The sequence below is a fragment of the Rhinolophus ferrumequinum genome, chromosome 2 (genome assembly GCF_004115265.2).
Source record: "Rhinolophus ferrumequinum isolate MPI-CBG mRhiFer1 chromosome 2, mRhiFer1_v1.p, whole genome shotgun sequence".
Classification (NCBI taxonomy): domain Eukaryota; kingdom Metazoa; phylum Chordata; class Mammalia; order Chiroptera; family Rhinolophidae; genus Rhinolophus; species Rhinolophus ferrumequinum.
Genome location: NC_046285.1, coordinates 104,023,808 through 104,047,688, shown reverse-complemented (window position 1 = coordinate 104,047,688; position 23,881 = coordinate 104,023,808). Strand labels below are relative to the sequence as shown.

Genomic DNA, 23,881 nt, shown 5'->3' with positions numbered 1-23,881 from the left:
GTATTTGACATACATTTACAAATTTCAGCTTTCTCATGTACTAGCCGTGTGATCTTGTTGATGTCCCCTACTTTTCAGGCCCTGATTTCCTCCTTAATGAAATGTGGTGAGGGGAGAAAGAATTTTGCAGTGTTTGTGTTCAGTCTAAGGTAGCACATCCCACCTGGGCTTGCTGGCTGGCCAGGTACCCATGGGCCCGCTGGGTCTCAGCTTCCTCAGGTGTGACGTGAGCACATTAATGACACTGGACCAAGAGCTGTTGTGAGGATCAGGGATGTTTATCCAGAAGAGGGGTTTCTTGCTAAGTACTAAAACATCGTAGTTCTTTTACACTGAAGATGGGTGACAACATTCTAGCTGATGTCACCAGCCGTGAAGATCTTCCAACCCTTGTTCACCAAGCAACTTTTTGATAACTTAACTCCCCATATAGCTTTCCTGTGGTGAAATTAAAGTCATTTCCATTTACCCAAATGCAAACCTTAATTTGCGCATTTGGAATGGTTTGCGTTCAATTGTGGGAGGGACATGTTTGTTGCCTTGTTGGAGACGTCTGGCGGGTCTCCATTACGCAGTTCTGATGGATAGTATACCTCCCTTTCCTCCTTTTCACTGGCATAAGTGCAAGTCTAGTCTGGGTCTCTGTCACTTGAGAATTGAATGGGGAAGATATTCTGCCTTGTCAGAAATCTCTGAGTCTGTATTCCAAATCTAGGAACAGTATTTGTCATGGATGTTAGAGTAAGTTATAAAGGAACCACTAAGGCTCTTGCAAAGGAGAACTGTCATCACTCCCGATCTCTTGTAACGCTTACCATGCGGCCCACACTAGAATTGTAGTTTGGGACAATGACCAGTGCTTGGGATATACATTTTTGTAACACATTTGGGAGCTATCTTTTATCTTTATTATTTTGTTACATAATGAAACATGCCACTCCTCATTTAATCTTCAAAAGTTTAAATTCTCCCCTTCTCGTCTTTGTCATTTGATAACTTTGGTAATCTTGTAGGACCAGATCAGATTGTCCCATAGGAATAAATACCTGTAACTGCAAATAATCAAGTTGCTCCAAGTAGTTATCTGAACAATTTAGCTACAGCCTGTATGCCTTATCTCAAGCTTGTGATACAACCCTCACCGACTAAGCCCCAAACTGAGAGTTTTGTGACTCTTCTCATTCCACTCCAACCCCATCTGGCTGATTTAACCCCCTACATATTTCTGGACTTGTTTCTTCCTCTCCCTCCTTATAACTGTTGCCCTAATGCATCTATACTTCTTTCCTATTTCAGGGGCCTACTAAGTGGTTTTCCTGCCTCTTGGTTTTAACCTTCTCAAATCTATCCTGAAACGAAGACCTTTGAACCTTTCAATTGTTTCCAATTGAAAACAATTGAATTGGAAACAATTGAAAGGTTAACTCCCTCCCTCCCCAATTTTTAACTTCTGATTTATTGAGTGTCATCTACACTTACAAAGTCACCTCCAGTTGTCATACTACACTTGAAGTTCCTTACACTTGAAATGTTATTTATCTCTTGGCCCTTTGTTGTTCATATGCCTGGAATCCCTTTCCACACATGTAAGTCTGGAAAATTCAAACTTCTCTAATCTCTCCCTCCCACCGGGAGGTTGATCTCTCTTCTACCTCTACCTTAGATCTTCTCATTATTTGCTTACATCTGTTTCTCCTAAAAGACAAGAAGTCTTTGATGGCAAAGTTGCGGCTCATTCCTTCATCTTTTTGTCTCCGTCACTTGATAATTGTGTTTGCTGAATTAACAGTTAAAAGAACCAATTACTGATGTATAAACATGTTGGGATTGTTCACTCACAAACTTTGGTATTTAGTGTAAATAATTATAAAAGCAAATATGGTGCTTATTATACTGCAGGAACACTATTAACCCACTAAATCCTCACAATCCTATGAAGGAGGTGCAAATATTATCTACAGTTTACAGGTGATAAAAAAATTGAGGCTCAGAGCTCAAAGCCAACACATCTAATAGGTGGACAAGACCCAGGGTCTTGTCCCCAACCGGGTCTGACCTGAACCACTGCATTTAACTTCTAGACACTCTGGAGGTTATTACACTCAGTAGGAATTAGAATGACAACACACGCTCCTGGAAGGCAAGGGTAGTATTTGTTTTGCTCACTGCTGTGCTTTAGGGCTCAGAATAGGACCCCCGGATACGCTCAGTGAATGAAGCCTGGCATGCCAACCGAGGGGATGTTTTTGGCCCTTGTCCACTGCTCCAACCTCAAATCCTGTCTTCGGAGAGCATCCTATTTACACATGGTTCCTTTTAAGTTTCCTGCTTCTGTCCCTTGGAAGCGACTGCTGCCAGTCCGCACGGCCCGCTTCCTCCCATCGCCTTTCCTATCCGGCCGAGGCGACTCTCCGGGCTGCTTTCCCTGACTAGCGAGGTTTACGTCCTCTGCGATGTGCTACATTTTCTTTAACCCTTTCCACTACACAGCTGGGTTCTTCCAGGGCTGCGGCTCGGTCTTATTTATTATATTTTCCGCCCAATGCTCGTGGGAACGGAGACTCTCCCTAAACGTTCGCTGGGCCCTCTAAACCATAGACGAGCAGTGTCCGCGGACCCCGTCGTTCCCTAACCTGTGGCTTCCCCGCATTCTTCCTCCCTGGCCCTCCCCCGGGAAAGCTTCTCGGGCCGTTCTCCTCTTTGCCGGCGGCGTGATTTTCAGTTTTAAGGGTGTCGAATCTTCAAAGCGAGCGATTTTCTTGGAGGCGGTGGCGAACACGCTGGCCCCAGATGACCGTCCGTGAAATGTCCCTTCCGAGAGCCCGCAGCGGGCGACCCCATCGGACCCGCGGCGTGCCTCGAGCCCCTACAGTCCGGCGTAGAGGGGCTCAGTACCGGCCAGGGGCGTGGGGACCTGTCCCCACCCCCACCACGGCCCCAGGCTTGGCCCCCGCCCCGGCGCGCCGCCCGACCTCCGCCCCCGGCGCCCGCCCAGCGGCGCAGCTGTGCCGTCGCGCCGCCGCCTCACAATGGCCGGGTGCCGCCTCACCACGCGCAGGGATACGGCCACGCGCCTCCCCTCCCCCCACCCGCCGTCTGCCCCGGGCCGGGCCTTTGCTCACGAGATTCTCCTCCCCTGCGCCCCCTGAGACAGAGGACAGGAAGGCAAGGCTTGCTCTTTCGGGTGGGGCCCGACCGCCGGTTGTGCCGAGGTCCAGTTCGCCCCCGCGGAGGACTACTTTTCCTCCCGCGGAGGGACTACTTCCGCGGAGGCGTCGGTTCTGGCGGCGCGCACGGCATGGCGGCTGCGGCGGCGCGCCTGAGGTAGAGGGACGCCGGCCCGGTCAGGCCTTGGCGCGGCCTACACGCTTCGTTCGCCCGCTCCCGCTCCTCGCCCCGCGCCAGGCCATGGCGGAGCCCTCCCCCGCCCGACGCCCGGTGCCCCTTATCGAGTCGGGTAAGATGCGCCGCCCGCGCAGTCCCCGCGTCGCCCCCGGCCCGCGCCCCGACCCCGGCCCCCTCCCGTTGGCGCGCGGGCTGTTGACCTGAGTCTCCGTCTTCCCGCAGAGCTGTACTTCCTCATCGCCCGGTACCTGTCGGCCGGCCCGTGTCGGAGAGCAGCCCAGGTGAGTGCGGGCCCCACGGGCGGCGGCGGCCGTGGCAGTGGCCCGCGCGTCCCGGCCCCGCCGCCGCCTGGGGGCGCGGGAGGAGGGCGCGGGGTGGACCGGGATACGGCCCCGGTCCCCCTAACTGCGCGTCTTGTCTGCTGCAGGTGCTGGTGCAGGAGCTGGAGCAGTACCAGGTCTGTGGTTCGCGGCGGCCCCCGCCCCGTTCCCTCCGTTCCCCCGCGCGACCTTGTCCGGGGCCGCTCGCCCGGCTCCGCCGCTCCCCACCTTCGCCCCTTACCCCGCCGCCCACCACCCCGGACTCGCGCGGTGGTCATTCGTGTGCGTCTCGTGTCTTTGCAGTTGCTGCCGAAGAGGTTGGATTGGGAAGGCAACGAGCACAACAGGAGCTACGAGGAATTGGTGAGACTTTTGACATTTCCGTCCCAGTTGTTTCCGAGCACCTGACCCCCCGCCCCCTTTTCGGGGCTCCTGCTCGTGGGGCGCAGTGACCGAGCTCGGAGGCGGGTGGGCGGGCGGCCAGGGCGTCACCGGGACCGTGGGATTTCCCCGGGTAGGTTTTGTTTTGTATTGGGGTGGCTGGGTTTGTTTTGGTAGGAAATGGCCCTGGGGGGGTGCGGGGCGGCGGTGGGGGCGACTCTCGGCGGCGGTTTGCGGTGGGGTGGCTCCCCAGGTGCGATTGCTTATGATGAGAGCCCGGGGCACGCGTGCGCGCGGGTTGAGGCGCGCCAGCCATTCGGCGAGCTGCTCTCATCCGTAACCTGACTTGTAAATCTCGCTCTGATTGGTCTTCTTACTTTGGCCCCGCCCAGGTCTTAAGACCACTTGTTCCCTGGGAATAGAATCTTGGGTGTTTGAAAGGTGAAGTGTTCGTCGTTAGCATTTTCTTTCTTTTATCTCACCAGCATAATAAAAATATTGCTGCCATGCCTCCATTTCGTTTGCCGCTCTAAATTGTACACTTGTTGAATGCCTTAAAAAACTGATTCATTTTGATGAATTTTTCCAGTGATCTTGCTGTACCTGTTAATACAGGCCCTAACTGTGCAGGTTTGTTTTTGAGGCATCATTAACGTAGATGATAGTTCTTTTTTTTTTTTTTTTTTTAAGGGGAACAGGACTTTATTGGGGAACAGTGTACTTAGGGAAAAAGTACTTCCAGGACTTTTTTCCAAGTCAAGTTGTCCTTTCGGTCTTAGTTGTGGAGGGCGCAGCTCAGCTCCAGGTCCAGTTGCCTGTTGCTAGTTGCAGGGGGCGCAGCCCACCATCCCTTGCGGGACTCGGGGAGTTGAACCGGCAACCTGGTGGTTGAGAGCCCACTGGCCCATGTGGGAATTGAACCGGCAGCCTTCGGAGTTAGGAGCATGGAGCTCCAATCGCCTGAGCCACTGGCCGGCCCTGTGTTTTATTCCTGATGAGAGATAATAGTGTTTTCGGTGAAGCAGAGCACTTTGTGACATGAATCAATTTGCATATATTTGACTTTACAAACTTCTAGAGGCCACTTGGGCTCTAAAATTCTTATTGTACTGCTTGATTATCTCATTACTGGCCATTTTTATTAAGATGCAATATAGCTGATTACATTGGTCCAGTGATGGAGAGTTGCAGGACTAGACAGCCTGGGTTTATATTTTTAACTCTTTGATTCTGGACAGGTTATTTAATGCCTGTGCTTTCCTGTCTGTAAAATGAGGAAAAATAGTTGGGAGGGGTAGTAAGTTAGTGTGTGTAAAGTTCTTAGAACAGTGTTTGCCAGATAATCACTGAGTGTTAGGTATTATAAATGTAGTGCGGAATGAGTCAAAACCTTAAAATACGTAGATGTGTAGCTTGTCCATTCCAAGTGCATAATTTTACCTATTTGTGTAAGAATTTGAAGTCTTAGAAAGTACCTTGTGCGAGGTTCCATAACTAGTTAGATGTAGGGCTAGGACTGTGAACCACGTCTTCTGTGGTCAGGAGAGTCTCCTACCACTATTCTGGTATCTGTTGGTTATATTATCATTGGTATGTTTGAAGCTGGTTCCAAATTGAGAGACTTTTGCTTGAAAAAGAGCTTATGGTAGAGTCAATTTAAAGTCTTTAGATTTGCCTGTATTTACATGCACATGTTTGAAGATGTTGGTAGTGGCCTTTCTATAGGGGTGTAACTAAAAAGTGATATGTGCAATTGACCCTTGAACAGCACGGGTTTGAACTGTGCAAGTCCACTTATACATTGATTTTTTTCAGTTAATATGTACATTAATGCAAATGTGTTTTCTCTTACTGTCTTACTATTTTCTTTAACTTTATTGTAACAATATAGTAAATGTATAACATACAACATAGGTGTTAATTGACTGTTATCTGGAAGGCTTCCTGTCAGCAGTAGGCTATTAGTAAAGTTTTTGGGGAGTCAAAAGTTGTACTCGGATTTTTGCCTGTGTGGGGTTTGTTTGGCACCTTATTCCCCTTGTTAAGTGTCAACTGTAATTACTTCTTTAGTCTTTTCCTCTGTAAACTGACTAAAAAATTGTCTTAATGTTAAATAAAAATTGCTTATGTTCATTGTAGAATATTTAGAAAGTGCAGAAGCGAGGAGAAACTAGAAAAACCACTAAAGTGAGAAGTGCTTGTTTTTCTTTATGCATATACTCTAACAAAAATAAGATCTGTAAAAAAATTACAGATTCTTTTCCATTTCTCTGGAAGAGTTGAACCATTTGCTTGTTGGGCATTTGGTTGATTTCCAGTTTTTTTTCTGTTAGTGATTATAGGAGCTAGGTATCCGCATTTACTATATCATATAATTGTCACCCAATAAATTCCTAGAAAAAATGAATAAAATGGTTTACATGTTTTTAATGTTTATTGTAAATTTGCTCTCTTTAAGGCTGCCAGTTTAAACTCTTGACAACCGTATGGTAGTATATTGATTTCTTAACCAGATAACGTTTTTAATGTTTGTCAGTGTGATGGATGAAATAGCTAATGTTTGAGTCATTTTTAATAAGTACTGCACAAAATAACCTTAACCTATATAATCTCATTTAATTGTATTAAGAATTATTTCAGACATTTTAGGACTCAGCAGTTGAACCTAGAATCTGTATCAAATGCGGTGCTTTTATTTGGCTCTTCTAAAATATTAAGATCGTAACATTTCTTGAACATTTTTATAAACTCTTGTTTTATGTTTGTATTGAGTTTTTTGAATTTATTTTAAAGATACAACTAAAATGAATAGGTTTTATTTCTTTGGGTCAGACTTCTTGATGAAATAATGAACTAAGTTTATATTAATGTTGAAATCTATGGTCTTGAACAGTTTACGTGGCTGAAATTATTTTACCAAATACTTTACTATTTCATATGTTCTGTAGGTTGTTGCATGTTAAAAATCCATGCATGTTGAAGTGTGCCTGTCTCTTCTGTTTTAATACATCTTGTGAAATAGTATTTTTTAAAAACAAAGTTTGACTTTTGTGGGAATAGTTGACTCTTCATTAAGTTCCATGTAGGACCCAGACTTTAGTTAGGCTTTGCAAAGGTCTTATTTTGATCATACTCTGCTTAGAAAATTGTATTTTGATTTGATACAACATGAAGAATCTCAACTTCAGTATTTTTTTTCAAATGTTAGCTGATTTATTGTTAAAGCCTCTGAGAATTTTTGCATTCTGTATTTTATTTTTTTCATATGGTCTGATGGTAGGTCTAGAAACAGCTGGAGAACACCATATCAAGAATATCAGAAATCTTAGATAATTTTTCTTTTGAATAATTTGTAATTTGGAAAAGCTTTTGTAGTCTAGAAATAAGGCTCATTGTTTTGCTAAGGGAGGAAGAAAATTATATTAGTAGATTGCATAGAAATGCTAACTTGGGGTATATCCCCATTTAATATTGGAGTCAGCATTAATAGCATTTTCCAAGTAGGCTTCATTTTACTGGGATAGTTGATGGGCGACTTTGCTGCAGATATTCAGCATGCTGTTATGATTTGTGTGATTACATAGCACATGAAAGTAGGTTTATAGTATACTTCAATTTGCTTAGGAGCAGGGGCTTAACTAATAAAGATATATAATGATGTCTTCCAAATCTGCAGATGGAATTCCTGCAGTAATTAATGGTGTCTTTCTGCTTGGACAGCCTCTACATTTTGGCTTTTTTCTCCTCAAATTTTCAGTCTTACAGTTGCCAAATGGCTCTTGCAGTGACCTACTAGAAATGATGGGAGGGAAGGGTTCTTTATTCCTGGGACTCTTACTAGGAAGGAGAATTTTTCTAGGGACGTTCTCTTGCATTAGGATATTTCTCAGTTTCATTGGCCAGAACTAAACCACGTGACCTAATTATGAAAAAGTCTTAAAGTGAGATTCTGCCCAAGTGGGGAGGGAGGTAATGGCTGTTGGGTAAGCAATCGCTGTCTGCTCCCGGAAGCTAAAACTGGTTAATGTTTCTGAATTAAAATTAATGCTTTTAAATGAATGATCTTCACACTAACACTAGGACATTTCTCTGCCTAGGTCCTTTTGTATAAACTGAGTGATAAGCTCTTTTTGTCTTATTTCTATGGGAGTATTTTTTTTCTGCTAATGATTACTAAACTTTCACGTCTTTATAAACTTAGAAAAGAGGCCAAGAACATCCATTCATCTCTTCAGAAGCTGAGGGAAATTATTTAAGCAAGGAAGACACTAAATTTTTTAATTTGTATAAAAGACAGTGCTCTGTCACTTCTTTCGATTGTTGTACTGTACTTTTTATTGTACAGGAATTGTGATAGGATAATACGTTCCCCATTGCTAGGTTTCTAGTTGTATTTTAAAGTAATATGATGGAAAGCTAAAGGCCAGATAGGCACATATTAAAGATATTAACTATTTATTCTAGATCTTGATTAGATCACAGCATTCCAAACTTTACAGAAAAAGCTACTTTGTCCCATAACTTTCCAATTAGGTTATGTAGCCCCTATTGCCACTTTCTATAACTGCTGCCCTGGGCTTGAAGAGGCTCATTCTCACAGCAGTATTTGGCGACAGTGATCCTAGGATTGACCCTAGGCTGATCAACTTGGCGACTGAATATGGCTATAAACAAGATGGTAGAGAGATTGGCTACTTGACTATTGTAGGGACTTAGTTCTGGCCTGACTCTTGGGGACCTTGCATAACTGGCTAATTCGTTGGGGTTGCTGATAGACTTCTAACATTGATGTCTATAATTGATGTCTATAATTGATGTCAATAATAAAAATATTGAAGGAACGTTATATTAATTTGGTCAAATGCTATTAAATTTTTAATCCAGAGCCATTATCTATTGATTATTTTTATTGCCTATATTTAGGGAGTAGAACCACATTATTTTCCAGATGCACTTTGTTTTGTACAAAAACAGTATGATCCTCCCCCACACCCACACATCTTTTTTTTTTTAATTTTTATTGGGGAATATTGGGGAACAGTATGTCTCTCCAGGGCCCATCAGCTCCAAGTCGTCATCCTTCAGTCTAGTTGTAGAGGGCGCAGCTCACTGGCGCATGTGGGAATCGAACTAGCAGTCCTGTTCAGAGCTGGCACTCTAACCCACTGAGCCATCTGGCTGCCACACCCACGCATCTTTGATGGTTTTGTTAGTCTTCTCAAAAATGCAAGGAATCTAATTTTCTTCATGGGAACTACAGCTGATGCATGGGATTCGTGTTCCTATAATACCTGGACTTTTCCCAAATATGCCTATGTTGAAGCCTCCTGCAACGATTAGTTTTATTGCTTAGTTGACCCAGACAGTTAGTATAATCTGCATGTTTGTAAAGTTTTTCCGGGTCATTTAAGAGAGAAAGTAAGATCATGTCTAATCCTGAGAAGCAACCTTTTAAAAAAAAATTTTTTTTTTTTTAAAGATTTTTTTTTTATTGGGGAAAAGGAACAGGACTTTATTGGGGAAGTGTGTACTTCCAGGCCTTTTTTTCCCAAGTCAAGTTGTTGTCCTTTCAATCTTAGTTGTGGAGGGTGCAGCTCAGCTCCAGGTCCAGTTGCCGTTGTTAGTTGCAGGGGGCACAGTCCACCATCCCTTGCAGGAGTCGAACCAGCAACGTTGTGGTTCAGAGCCCATTGGCCCATGTGGGAATCGAACCAGCAGCCTTTGGAGTTAGGAGCATGGAGCTCTAACCGCCTGAGCCACTGGGCCGGCCCTTTAATATTTTTTATCCATACCTTTTCTATCTAGACAAGTTCTTTTTATCCATAAGTTTTGTATTTGATCTTCAGAAATACATCTCTCGGTTCCTAGATCGGCTTGGTTGTATAACCTCTTAAAGTCAGTTGTCTTATCTACATGAATAGTGGAAATCTCAAAGAAAACTATTAATGTTATTTTGGACAAGAGTGATTGTTCTTACAGAAGCCCTGTTGCCATTGCCCAAAGTCTTTTTACCTTAAGTACTTAACATCTTTTGGATGTATTGTGTAGGTCAATCAGTGCAATTAATTTAGTGGGGTTTTCGTTTTTCAGATTTGCATTACTGACAGTTCTTACATCTGTGAGTTTCTTGGTTCCTGCTGGAATTACTTTCTAGTTTCTCCTGTCTCCCTTTCCTTTCCTGTGATGAGCTAATTATCTACAATAGTTTTTGGACTTTTACATATTGACACTTTGAAGCACAGAGTGCTAATTAGTAGTAAATACTTTTTTTTTAAGTAAATTTTTATTGGGGAATATTGGGGAACAGTGTTTTCCTCTATGGCCCATCAGTTCCAAGTAGTTGTCCTTCAACCAATTGTGGAGGGCGCAGCTCAGCTCCAAGTCCAGTCGCCGTTTTCAATCTTTAATTGCAGGGGGTGCAGCCCTCCATCCCATGTGGGAACTGAACCAGCAACCTGTTGTTTAGAGCTCGCGCTCTAACCAACTGAGCCATCCGGCCCCCCGCTCCGGAAGCTCAGCGGTCTTCAATGTAGTTGCAGAGGGCGCAGCTCACTGGTCCGTGTGGGAGTCGGACCGGCAACTCTGTTGTCCAGAACTCGCTCTCTAACCCACTGAGCCGTCCAGCCACACCAGTCGTAAATACTTCTTGAGACCTAAGTTTTGATGCAGCTTTTAAGTTAAGCCTTGGAATATCTGTCAGGTTGGGAAATGTAAGTCAGGTTGAAAAGTTGAAGGTATTTTATTCTTTTCTGTGGCCAAAGCTTGATATTGAATCCAGGCTTATTTTATATGGGAATTCATGATTAAGAGCTAAAAGTGAGATCTAGAACTATGTTTTTTTCCTTTGGAGCAGTGTTTCTCAGGGAGTTTGTAAATGGGGCCTTGTTGGTGTCAGGGTGGCATGGGAGTATTGTTGGCATTAATGGAATACCAGGGATATCATATGTCCCAGATGTGGGGACAGTCCTGTACAGTGATGTTTTGTTCTTCCTCAAATGCTGGTAACATCATGATTGAGAAATCCTAGAGATAAAGCATTAAAGTTTATGCCAAACACAAGCATATTCATGAGTTAAACTTACACATTATTCTTTTTCTGTGAGGTATAATTGACACAGAATAAACTGCACATACTTATAAAGTGTTCAAGTTGATAAATTTGGATGTTTTACATCCGTGAACCCATCAACACAATGAAGAGTAAACATCTATTACACCCCAAAGTTTCCTCTTCCCCTTTGTAATTCCTCCTGCTTCTCCCCAAGCTATCTCTGATCTGCTTGGTGTAACAATATATTAGTTTGCATTTTCTAGACTTTAATATAAATGAGATCATACAGTGTGTACTCTTTTCCTGGCTTTTTTCAGCATAATTATCTTGAGATTCATCCGTGTCCTTGTGTTATTAATGGTTCATTCCTTTTTATTGCTGAATAGTATTCCATTGTACAGAATAAACTAATGTGTGCATTGATTCACCTGTTAATGGACATTTGGGTTGTGTCCACTTTGAGCCTTTGAAAAAGAAAGCTGTTATTCACATAAAAACTTTTATATGGATGTAGGCTTTCATTTTCTTGGGTGACACCTTTCTCCTTTGAACTTTTGTCAAAAACCAGTCGTCCTGGGGTAGAATATGAGGTATGATCAAACAATATGGTGACTGTTTAAAAAAAAATTGTTACAGTAAAAGACACATTGCCATTAATCCCCCTCAAAATACTCCCCCTCGCTTTGGACACACCCATCGTCCTTGCCACTTGCTGAAGCAGTTCTGGAAGTCTTTCGTGAGTGTCTTTAGTTGCGTTGTTGTTGCTGCCTCCATGTCCTGAATCTTTTTGACTTTGGGGAAGAGCCAGAAGTCACATGTTGCCAGATCTGGTGAATAAGGTGGATGAGGACACACTGTAATGTTTTTATTTGACAGAAATTGCCGTACTAGAAGGGATGTGTGACGTGGTGCGTTATCATGATGCAGGATGATTTATAGCACACTTTGAAACACACCTTCTCTCAACTGTAGCTTACACCCGACTGACTGCACTGACCAAGTTGAAACTTGTCACACACTGTTACTAAGGTTCAGTGTGCTGCTTCCTGTATTGAAGATCCTTGCCTTTCTGTTGGATGGCATCCGGCAGCAGCAATTCACCAAATTTTGTGATCACAACGGAAAGGCTCTGTGTCACACATCTCTTCTGGTACAGCAATTTTGTCAAAAACATTACTACGGTGTGTCCTCATCCACTTTATTCACCAGATCTGTAACGTGACTTCTGGCTCGTCCCCAAAGTCAAAATGACCATAAAAGGTAAATGTCTTGAATCGATTCAGGACATCGAAGCAGCCACAACAGCACAATTAAAGACACGCACGAAAGAGAACTTTCAGAACTGCTTCAGAAAATGGCAAGAACGATGGGATAAATATGTTCTAAGTGAGGGGGATTAATAGCAATGTGTCTTTTACTGTAATACATTTTTTAAATTCGAACATTCACCATACTTTTTTTGACCATACCTCATAGCTTGATAATATGGAAAGTGTATGTGTTACTATTAAAGAAATTGCCCAACTGTTTTCCAAAGTGGTTGTACTGTTTTACACCCACCAGCAGTTTCTCCACATTCTTGCCAATCTTGGTCTGGTCAGTCTTTTTATTTTTAGCCATTTTAGTAGGTGTACAGTGATAGCTCATGTTTTAAACTTGTATTTTATCAGTTATCAGTGATGTTGAGCATCTTTTTTTTTTTTTTTTAAAAGCCATCCCAATCAAAATCCCAGCAGGCTTTTTTGTAGAAGTGGACCATTTTGATCTACTCATAGGCAAATGAAAACGGCCTAGAAAAGCCAAAGCAGCTTGGAAAGTAAAGTTGAGAACTAACAATACCTGACACTTGAGGACTTGCTATATATAAGGAGGACTGATTTCGACAAAGGTTCAAAGGAGAAAAGATAATCTTTTTATTTGAAATCATAATAAAACTTAAAAGAAAACATTGGAGAAAATCTTTATGACATAAAGATAAATTTTATTATGATTTCAAATTATATACCTAAATAATCTGTCGAGATAATTTTTGTTTATGGTATGACATATGGATCAGAGTTATTTATTTTTGGCAGTGGATATCCAATTGTTTCAGCACCATTTGTTGAAAAGATTATCTTTTCTCCTCTGAGCCTTTGTCAAAATCAGTTCTCCTTATGTATAGCAGGTCCTGAAGTGTCAGGTATTGTTAGTTCTCTACTTTCCAAGCTGCTGTGGCTTTTCTAGGCGGTTTTCATTTGCCTATGAATAGATCGAAATGGTCCATTTTTACAAAAAAGCCTGCTGGGATTTTGATTGGGATGGCTTTTTTTAAAAAAAAAATTTTATTGGGGAACAGTGTGTGTTTCTCCAGGGCCCGCCCATCAGCTCCAAGTTGTCCTTCAGTCTAGTTGCGGAGGGCGCGGCTCACTGGCCCACGTGGGAATCAAACCGGCGACCCTGTTGTTCAGAGCTCGCCTTCTAACCGAATGAGCCATCTGGCCGCTCTGATTGGGGTTGCTTTGAATGTGTACATCGATTTGCTATTTATTTAGATCTTTCGTTTCTCTCAGCAATTTCATATGGTTTGTCACACTTATCCCTAAATATTTAGTATTTTTTGATCCTAATATAAACAATGTTGTTTTTAAAATTTCCTTTCCAATCAGGTTTTGTCCAATAAGCATGTGGCTCCTGATCATCTGTTGCAAATCTGCCAGCGCATCGGTCCCATGTTGGATAAAGAAATTCCACCCAGTATTTCAAGAGTCACTTCTTTACTTGGTGCAGGAAGGCAGTCTTTGCTACGTACAGCAAAAGGTACCTTAATTTGAAGAAGTGTTCTGCTTTGTATTACTAGCTTAATAATTATCATAATTGTGAAGTAATGTAAGCATTGTGGAAGAAAGGTGATGTGTAACTATAAATCATGCTGTGGACTATAAATTCTCTGCATTTAGCGTAGACGTTGGATTTTATTACATAAGTGTTTAATGGGTCCTGCGTTTAAAAAAATGATAAAGGTATAGATGTTAAGCTAAAAAGCTTGAATTTATTCTGAGATGTGTTTGAGGTTTTATCAATGTGAGTTCTTAATTTTCCATTTTGTAGCTCACTTAAAACAACTTCATTGAATGTAACTGTATGTGTCTAATAAACTCTTTAAATACTAGAAGTATTTCATTTGATATTTAGATTCTTGAAAGCCCTTTGTTATAAGGGGAAGTGATTTTCTAAATTTGGTAGCAGTTTGAAAATAAGCACCCAAAATGTATAATTGCATGGTTCTTTTTTTCACCAATTCAATTTTTTTTGCTAAGTTATATGGTAGCAAACTGTTGGAATTGCTGTTAGCTTGGTATAAATCACTTAGACTAAGTGTATGTATGTGATATGATCTATGTATACAACATGGCTTACCTGCTAATGGGCAAGAATGTCAGCTCTTTTGATCTGGAGCATACGTCAAGTTCACCCCCCGTGATTATTTTTAAGATCTATTGCTGATGTGATGCTTGCTGCCTCTTAGATGTACCACCAGTATAAAGCTTGACTGAGAAAGAACCCTCCCTCTTGGTTCCATGCCAGACTGGTTTGTCAGCTTTAGTTGTTCCTTAGTGCCCTATGGCTACAACACACTGTGGCTTGAATCAGGAAACTGTTCATATTCTTCCTTCTTCTGTGTCCCTATTCACCTTGTAATTATTCTGTTTTAGGTTGTTACATAGTAGTTGCCTGGGTAGCCTGTTTTCCTCTGTTTTCTTTGCTTGTGTCAAGCTCAATGTCGTTTTGTGATGAGCACTGCTTTAGAACTGGCAGACCTTAGAAGAGACTTCAGCAAGCTGTCCTAGGGTAGGGACCATATTTCTCTGCTTGTTTTGTACTAGTGCCATGGGAGGATGCCTGGGAACTGCTCTTTGATCATGAGAGTGGTAATGAATCCATTCATGTAAAACCTAATATGCCTGTTGGTTTGGGGCACCCGAGGCTCAGTAGAGGTTTAGTATGATGCCTGCCTTCCCTTCCTCTTTCAGTCGTGAAGAAGCTAATTCCTAGCACAGCATAATCTGTGTGCTGCTGCTCTCTCCTTAGAGGGGGCAGACATTTTTCTTAGGATTTTTGCTGGTAAGTCATAGAGGGATGGGACTTTAGAATTAGTGTTCAGACTGGCACATCCTATATATGTGCTCTTGTGTAAAGGATTATTTATGACCCTTAAACAAGAGGAAAGCCATTTAATTTTGTCAATACTTTTAAGGAGATTAAAGTCATGGTAATATTGGCCAAAATTAATTTTAAAACTCAATAACATTTAAATAGTTTATTAAGTCAGGGATTTTTTCATATAAATCAATGAAATTAAAATTTTCCTAACAAAACTTTCCATTTTTGGAAAGTTGAATCAGTTGTGATTAAGATTTTTTTTTTATCATTAATATTGTATGGTATAATTCCGCATTGAAAAATAAGATCTTATTTGGCATCGAATGGGTCTTGGAGTTAAAAGACCTAGTTTTGTGGTCCATCTTGACTAATCATTTGCAGTGGATCTCTTTAAAGGTCCTGGAACCTTTGAGCCTCAGTTACCTCACTTGTAAATTGGTGATTAATACCTACCTCACAGGGTTGTTGTGGGGATTCAATGAGATAATGTATGTGGAAAGCACTTTGTAAATTGTAAAGTGCTACACAATGTTAGCTGTCGTTGTTGTATCTGAGATGTTTTAATTTTTTTTTTCTTCAGAAATAGTCTAATAAACTTATAGGGCTTTCCTGTTAAAGTATATTAGTTGGTAAAACTTTAATAAACAGTTTATTAAAATATACGTAAGTATTCTATAAAATCTTTCTTGGGGTTAACTTTCAAGATTTTATGTGTATCTAAAATTCATTTTAAAGACTGCAGGCACACAGTTTGGAAGGGCTCTGCCTTTGCTGCTCTTCATAGAGGAAGACCTCCTGAAATGCCGGTGAATTATGGTTCCCCACCAAATCTTGGTAAGTGAGGTTGGCCTTGCAAATAGATGCCTGAAACCATTCTGTTAGTGTCTGAGCAACTCTGTATCTGCTATATTAAAATTTAAAAGGAAATACTGGTGGTAGTGTTGTTTCAGTAGTAACAAGTATCAATTTTCAAATTTGTTTTCCTAAAATAACTAAAAGTAATAACAATTAATGAAAAAACAATTATAATGAGAAGTCTGTAGTCGTGATTACAGTAGAATGGAATTGGGAAAAAGCTGGTGTCCTTAAGATTTCTTGAACATAGATTTTATTTTGGAATTTTTTTGTAGCTTTTTACATATTGGCTTCCCCTTAACCATTTTTGTTGTTTTTATTTCCTAGTGGAGATACATCGAGGAAAACAACTCACAGGGTGTTCCACTTTTAGCACAGCATTTCCAGGAACTATGTATCAGCATATAAAACTGCACAGAAGGATTCTTGGACATCTGTCTGCTGTTTACTGTGTAGCATTTGATAGGACGGGACACAGAATCTTTACAGTGAGTTAACATTTTAAACTCAATTTGATCACCTGGGGCACTTGAGCGTTCCTCAGAATCTTCTGGGAAATCTTATAAAACATGTAAATCTCTGATTCCCATTCTCAGGGATTTTGACAATAGGTCTCGTTTGGGGCCCATAAATTTGCATTTTTGTTTAGTGTCCTAGGTGATTCATATGCAGACAGGCCTTTTGCGGTGTTTGTGAGACATTGATTTAGTGCAGTGGTTCTTGGGCATGATCATCAAGGAAGCTTAAAGACATGTGTGCCTCTCCTCCAGCCCATTCTAGCCCTGCTGAGTTAGGTTAATCTCTATTATGTGTGTTAACCAAAGTCAACCCCCTGCCCCAGAATGTCCAAATCTCTGTCGGTGATTCATAGTCATGGTGGTTACTCCCTGATCCAGGGAAATTGGTTACTGGAGCACTGAAATATTTTATAATTCCTATAAAACTAAATGTAAATATTTATATTTTATTTTACCTTTTTAATATTTTTAAAGGAAAGTTAGGATGGGCAAGAAGTTTAAATTTCTTAGTTGTGAAATTCAGAGTAGATACTCAAATATTTGTGGAATGTATGGGTGCTGGCTGGTACTATAAATTTGTGACTCTGCTGTTTGGTTATTTAAAATGAGGATGCTGGTCCCATTATGTTTTAGTTGTTTTGGGAATTGCCTGTGACATACAGATCTGTCCTAACACCAGATTATTTATCTTGATGTGAGCTTAATTGATTTTTAACTATTGTTCATTGAAATAGGTGACCCATGAGCTTTTAGTTGAAATTATTACTTAGCAGAGAATTTTGGGAAGATAGTATTTATAATGTGGTCTGATCCATAGAAATGAAAACTTCACAGTATCGGTGTGTAGACCCTTTTTGATTTGGAGAAAAAAACTGTTATCCCGAAGTGTTCTCGTCATGAGTCAATCTCCCATGAGTATTTTACAGTTGGAAAGAGAGGCGTTATAGACACTTAATTTGAGTGACATGTAAATAATATTTTTAAAAATATTGTAAAAAATTGATGTAAAATGATGTAAAAAATCGATGTAAAAAATTTCTGTATTAACATTTATTTTGGGGTGTGTTTTCCAAGGGTTCAGATGATTGTTTGGTGAAGATTTGGTCAACACACAATGGCCGCCTACTATCCACTTTAAGAGGTCATTCTGCAGAAATTTCAGATATGGCAGTAAACTACGAGAATACCTTGATTGCTGCAGGGAGCTGTGATAAAATAATTAGAGTGTGGTGCTTGAGAACTTGTGCCCCAGTTGCTGTGCTCCAGGGACACACGGGGTCAATTACATCTTTACAGGTAAACTGTACACATTTGCGTTACTCTCCACATTTGTGTATTACCTCCTTTTCCTTTAAAGCTCTTTCTCTTCAGAGATGAGAAATAGTAAGATGCTTAGTTATTATTAATCTGTTTTAAAGTTAGTAATCAAGAAAAAATATAATTAATCATACTTCCATGAATCATGGAATGGTGATGTAATAAATATGTAATGCAGTTAGAGCTTTTCATGAAGGCTTAATGGATGACTTATTGCTTTCTTTATTTAGGTTTATGGTTGAACTGAATGAGTCAGTTACAAACTGGTGATAGGTCAATGATTTTTCTCCTTTAAAACTTGTGGATTTTGATAAACTGATTAAACTTATTGAAATATATTTAAACTCAGTTTTAGTCCATATTCTGGAACATCTACTTAGGTTTAAATAGTCACTCTCACCATTTAAATCCTTCATTTTGTATACTTAAAGAGGAGGAGCTTGGAAGAAGCTTCTTTGAAGAAGTTGTAAGTTCATATCTTTCCTCCCTTACAAAGTATATACAACCTTGGGAAAAGTCATAAAACATAATAAACTGTACTCTGCGATGTTGTAATGATAAATAAATATGTAAATATTTGAAAAAAACACTAAAACCAATTTTTCCTAAGTCTGTTCTGCTAATGGCAGTACTGGACTTGAATGTCTCATGGGTCAGCAAGTGTTGCTTCTTGCGTCATGGCTATCCTCCCCATTCTGGGGGAAGGAAAGGTTAAGGTTCTTAGATTAATTTGATTGATTGGATTGATTCTTGGCTCTTCATCTTATCTGTTTCCTTTCAATTAATACTGTATATTGCTTTCAGACAAATCTTGGGGTTGCCTTCAGTGTTTCACATGAGAACTACAGTTACCTCTTAATTTACTGTTACTGGGCCCAAATTCTCTACCCCCTTAACTCATTTCCCCACCTCCTCCAGAAACGAACACTTCAGTCATGTGAATCTTCCCATTTCTATCACATGCCACGTTTCCTGTCACGCTGGCACTTTTGTTTATATTACTTCTTTGTGTTTTTCTTGTTTTCTTTGTATTTTCCTCTCCATGGTTTTTCAGCCTTCTTGGATGTCTCGGGACCAGATTGACCTTCCTTTCTCTAGCTTGTTTGTGTAGCATTATTGGCATTTTATTAAATACAAATGTGAGTCATATTGTGAATTACAATGTAATTCTTGTATTATAATGCTTTCATGGTTTTGCCTTGTTAAATGTGTAAATTGTGACCCGTTTGGTCACAGTTTATCCTGGTGGCCCATTTGAAGGATAGAAAGCTCCTCGCCACCCTGGTTGCTACACAGTTATCCCTGTACCATTTTTTTCAGTGATTGTTTCCCCAGCTGATTGGAGATGGCACCTTTATCTTAAGTCTTGTAGTAGGGTCCATTTTGGAGTTTATATTTTTCCCATTGGTCGTTCTGTCAAGTACCTACTGTGCCCCAGAGTTTTGATTATTGAGGCTTGGTGATATGCTTTCCTATTGATAGGGCTGGGTCTTTACTTTCTCTTTGTAAAGGTTTTCCCGCTTATTCTTGTTTATTAGTTTTGAAAATAATCTTTTATTGAGATCATCTTACATTTTAAAATTAGAGGTAGACTTGGTTTTTTTGTGCCCTGAGCTGGAGAAAGCGCGCTCCCGGGAGGGAGATAGACTTTCTTATAGGTCACGATTTTTCAGTATAATAGTATCACCTATCTTTTGGATTTCTTGGGTTGTAGAGAGTCAGTTGAAGTTAATGCTTAAAAACTGTTTAAACTACAACTTTAGTAGCAGCTCAAGAAACTAAGTTGTGTATGTTATTGCTTTTTAGTTTAGCCCAATGGCCAAAGGCTCTCAAAGATACATGGTCTCTACTGGTGCTGATGGGACAGTTTGTTTTTGGCAGTGGGATTTAGAATCCCTGAAATTCAGGTAAGTGACTTTAATTGTGTAATAAATTTTCTTCTTTAATGTTGTTACTGCGTAGTCTGATGAAGTCTGATGATAAAGGGAAATTATGGATTGTGGTTGCCTTTTTACTTTTGCACTTGATTTTTATTACATATAGCATATGTGCCCTGTTGACTTACTGTGTACAATTACTATTAGACAGTTGCGTATGTAAAAGAAGCATAGCTATTCTGTGCACAATAGTAAGACACATTTTTGTGAAAAATATAAGATATTACGTATGTGAAACATTTTGAAAAATGTTAGGAATGTAGAATTAGATACATGATGAGAAATTTAGGTGGGATCATTCACGAATCAAATGACCTGGGTTATAGACCCGTGTTGTCCAGTATGGAACCCGCTAGGCACATGTGACAGTTGTGCACGTCAGACGTGGCTAGTTCAGTCAAAAGAGCTGAATTAATTTCTATTTAAAAATGGATACTTGGTTCAGTTATTACAAAACTTGTGAGCGTAATTTAAACAACTTGAGTATGTGAATTTAGTGTTTCAGCTATAAGTCTTATTAATTCTGAATATTTGACGAAAATGTTCAAATTGAGATGTATTATAAGTGTCCAGTACACACTGAAAGATTTCAAAGATTTCCTATGAAAGAATCTAAAGTTCTCATTAAAATTTTATTAATATTGTGATATTTTGGATATATTGGATTAAATGAAATAAAGCTAATTTAGTCTCTTTTTTCCTTTTAAAGTTACACATGTGGCTTGCATTCCAATTTTGTTGAACAGTGCTATTTATATCCTGGTGGTTTTATGCCCTGTTCTGCAGCCTTGGTGATGGGTTCACTTAGACTCTGAGCCTTAGTCACCTCAGTTACAGAATGGGGCTGAGTAGGCCTGCGATTTCTGTGTTGTAGGATCTGTAGCACGTGGGAGTTACAGAGTCTTCTGAATTCACCCAGCTAGAATAGCATAGGTGGAAATATTTGGTACACTTTGAGGCACTATGGGAATAAGATTCTAATGTTTAAATATGCTAGATAAAAACCAGTATTTTAAACTATGTTAATGTGTAAAACTAACATATTTTAAAACATTTTCTTTTAAAGTCCACGTCCCTTGAAGTTCACTGAAAAGCCTAGACCAGGCGTTCAAATGCTTTGTTCTTCTTTTAGTGTTGGTAAGCTAACTTTAGTACTTTTTTTCTTAGTTTTATTTTAACATTTATTGAGTTACCACATGATTGCTAAGAGCCTTTATCAGATAGATGGTAAATGACTTTTGTTAATTTCACTAGGTTTAATCTGTGATGTTCATTTAGTTAGCCTTTTACTTGCCTTTAACTCCTCCATTCTGTCTCTCTCTGATATCTGATAGTAATCAGTCAGTGATACAAGAGGTAGCTGACAAAAATGAGGCTTAAGGTGTCCGCGTGAGTGATTCCTGTGCCATGTGCCTTGGGTGTATGATATGCTAAAATAATGATTTTCTTTTAATAGGATAAACTGTATATTTTTTGTAGTTTTAAATTTCGGCACATCTTGGGGACGTTATTCCCCATTTTCTTGCGCAGTGAACTTGGGTGTTAATCTTTCTTTTTAGGAGAGCACAAAGACCTTTCCCCTATAAAAGCCTGAAAACTTCAACATGTGAACTTTATGTTCCATAGCTAGGTTTAGGTATGTAAAGTTGTCTAGAAAGCAGAGCCCCTTTTGTCAAGCATTTTTAGAGTCACAGCACTGAAGGTCATCACCACAACTACAAAAGCAGAGGGAGACAGTGAATGTTTCCAGATTGAATTAATTTTTTAAAATTAAAACCCCAATCTGGTTGTTTTTTTTTTTCAGCATTACCAATTCTTTGACACCAGCTGGGTGTCCTACCGTTCAGCTCACTTCTGATACTGTCTACCTAGAGAATAATGTGAGATGCCATAGGTTAAGGGCTCTACGAGATTCCTCCCACCCCCCTGCCGCCGCCCCATCTCAAATTCAGAGCGGGTTGTCACCTGTGCTTTTGACTTACTGTCTCTTTAGAATTGGGTTTTCCCACCAACTCCTCCTTGGCTTTGATTAATTTGCTAGAGCAGCTTGCAGAACTCAAACATTTTACTTATTAGGTTTCCGGCTTATCATAGAAGGATATAATTTAGGAAGAGCCAGCTGAAGAGATGCATAGGATCAAGTCTGGGGAAGGGGCTCGCAGAGTATGCCACTCCCCTAATCTCTACCTGTGCACCAACCCGAAGCTCTCCGAGTCCCGTCCTTGGGTGTTTGTGCAGGCTTCCTTACATGGGCATGAATGATGGAGTCTTTAGCCATGGCCATTGCTTCACCTTCCTCACTTTTCCCTCCCCAGAGGTTTGACTGGGACTTCAGGCCCACATGGTTGGTTCCCCTGGCAATCATCCCCTCAACCCCCATCCTTAGTAGTTTTGTAAAAGTCACCTTGTTCACATGACGGATTTGTTACGAGTATCAAGCTGTCTTTATTGCTCTTGCCACTTAGGAAATTCCAAAGGTTTTAGGAGCTCTGTGCTATAAAGGGGACAAAGAGCAAATATATGTGTCTTATACACCCAACATCACACTGCATTATATTAATTTTAAAATGTCTTTATATAGTGAAGTAGAAAATGGATCTGTTGAGATACACTTTTGGGATAAGAGATCTTGCTTAATTTAATATAGAAATTTGGTTTGTTGAGCTGTTTGTTACAAATTGGATTTTTAAACCTAAACATTTTTATTTCAGGTGGTATGTTTTTAGCCACAGGTAGTACTGATCATGTAATCAGAATGTATTTTTTGGGTTTTGAAGCACCTGAAAAAATCGCAGAACTTGAAAGTCACACTGTAAGTATTCACATTTTAAAATTCTGTAAATTAATTTTAGTAATATTCTGGTTGGTATATAGTCAGATATTGCTAACAGGAGGAATTGCATTTAATGGTGAAGGATATTGACTGCTCAGATAGTGCCTTGGCAGTTCATATATTTTGCAGTGGTTATTTCAGTTGTTAGTCCAAAATCTTGATTATGACAGTTGATTTGGGTAGGTTCTGTTCAAGTGGGTCTGTTCATCTTAACCATTAACCAAACTCTTGAAATCAGAATGCTATTTTATTAATGTATAGTAAAATATGCATAACAAGCTATGTAGCTTGGTATTCTGGAATACTGGTCAGTCGTCAGTCAGCTTTTCACTTAAATGAAGTTTTGTGAGGTCATTTGATAAATACAGATTCGAATCACTTTAAAAGAAAAATACTTTTTGCGTCTACATAATCATAAAACATATATACATATATATACATATATACAGCCTTGTTTTCAGCTGCTTAAACCTTTATATTTGATCATTTTATACACATTTCAATTTTTGTACAGATGTTTTCCTGCATGGTCTATTTTTGAGACGAGAGCTATGTCTTGGTCTTGTTAGATGCATAGTTAGATTCTTGGCACTTAAATGTACAGTACACGTTTGAATGATGGTGCTAAGCCGCACCGGTACAAATCTCTTGCTTTAAACCAAATGTGCTTGCTAGCTCTACAACTGAGGGGGTTTTTTGCGTGTTTGTTCATAAACTATGTAGATGATGACTTCAGTGTTTTTCCTGCTTTAGGATAAAGTTGATAGCATCCAATTTTGTAACAACGGTGACCGGTAAGTGTGTTTATATGTGTGCATGCAGTTTTAGGCATATATACGATGTTTCACCTTAGTGTAGCTAATATGTCACTTTGTATATTACAGGTACTTATTAGTAAATTATTAATTGGATGAAAAGTGTCTGGAGCAGGGGGAAAAACCTGAAATATGTTTTTAGAATGGTAGTTTCTGCTGTCTCCTGTGACCAAATGTAGTTCTTCTTTAGTTCACATTGGCTAAATTTTTGGTTTACAGAAAAATTAGATGTAAGGATAATGAAATTCCTTATGTTTGAGTAGTTAAGAAGAAATCTTTTCTCGTCAACCACTGTGATGCATCCTGAAATAAAATTATCACTTAATCCTTTTTTGTGGTCCCCAGCGTCTTTCAGGTGCCTTTACT

General features: G+C 40.1%; 1 protein-coding gene across 2 annotated transcripts in view; it reads left to right on the top strand.

Annotated features, from left to right (window-relative positions):
- The first annotated feature begins 3,163 nt into the window (after window positions 1-3,163).
- BRWD1 (bromodomain and WD repeat domain containing 1) overlaps window positions 3,164-23,881 on the top strand; it is a 102,674-nt gene continuing 81,956 nt past the window's right edge. The window contains exons 1-12 of one of the 2 annotated variants that reach the window (XM_033087606.1): window positions 3,164-3,457; window positions 3,568-3,626; window positions 3,773-3,802; window positions 3,969-4,028; window positions 13,746-13,896; window positions 15,976-16,074; window positions 16,423-16,583; window positions 17,688-17,909; window positions 19,737-19,837; window positions 20,934-21,004; window positions 22,579-22,679; window positions 23,454-23,494. In XM_033087606.1, coding sequence (XP_032943497.1) covers window positions 3,409-3,457; window positions 3,568-3,626; window positions 3,773-3,802; window positions 3,969-4,028; window positions 13,746-13,896; window positions 15,976-16,074; window positions 16,423-16,583; window positions 17,688-17,909; window positions 19,737-19,837; window positions 20,934-21,004; window positions 22,579-22,679; window positions 23,454-23,494 — 1,145 coding nt within the window. In that variant the 5' untranslated portion in view covers window positions 3,164-3,408. The remainder of the gene's footprint in view (window positions 3,458-3,567; window positions 3,627-3,772; window positions 3,803-3,968; window positions 4,029-13,745; window positions 13,897-15,975; window positions 16,075-16,422; window positions 16,584-17,687; window positions 17,910-19,736; window positions 19,838-20,933; window positions 21,005-22,578; window positions 22,680-23,453; window positions 23,495-23,881) is intronic. The other variant, XM_033087599.1, reaches the window with a different exon arrangement.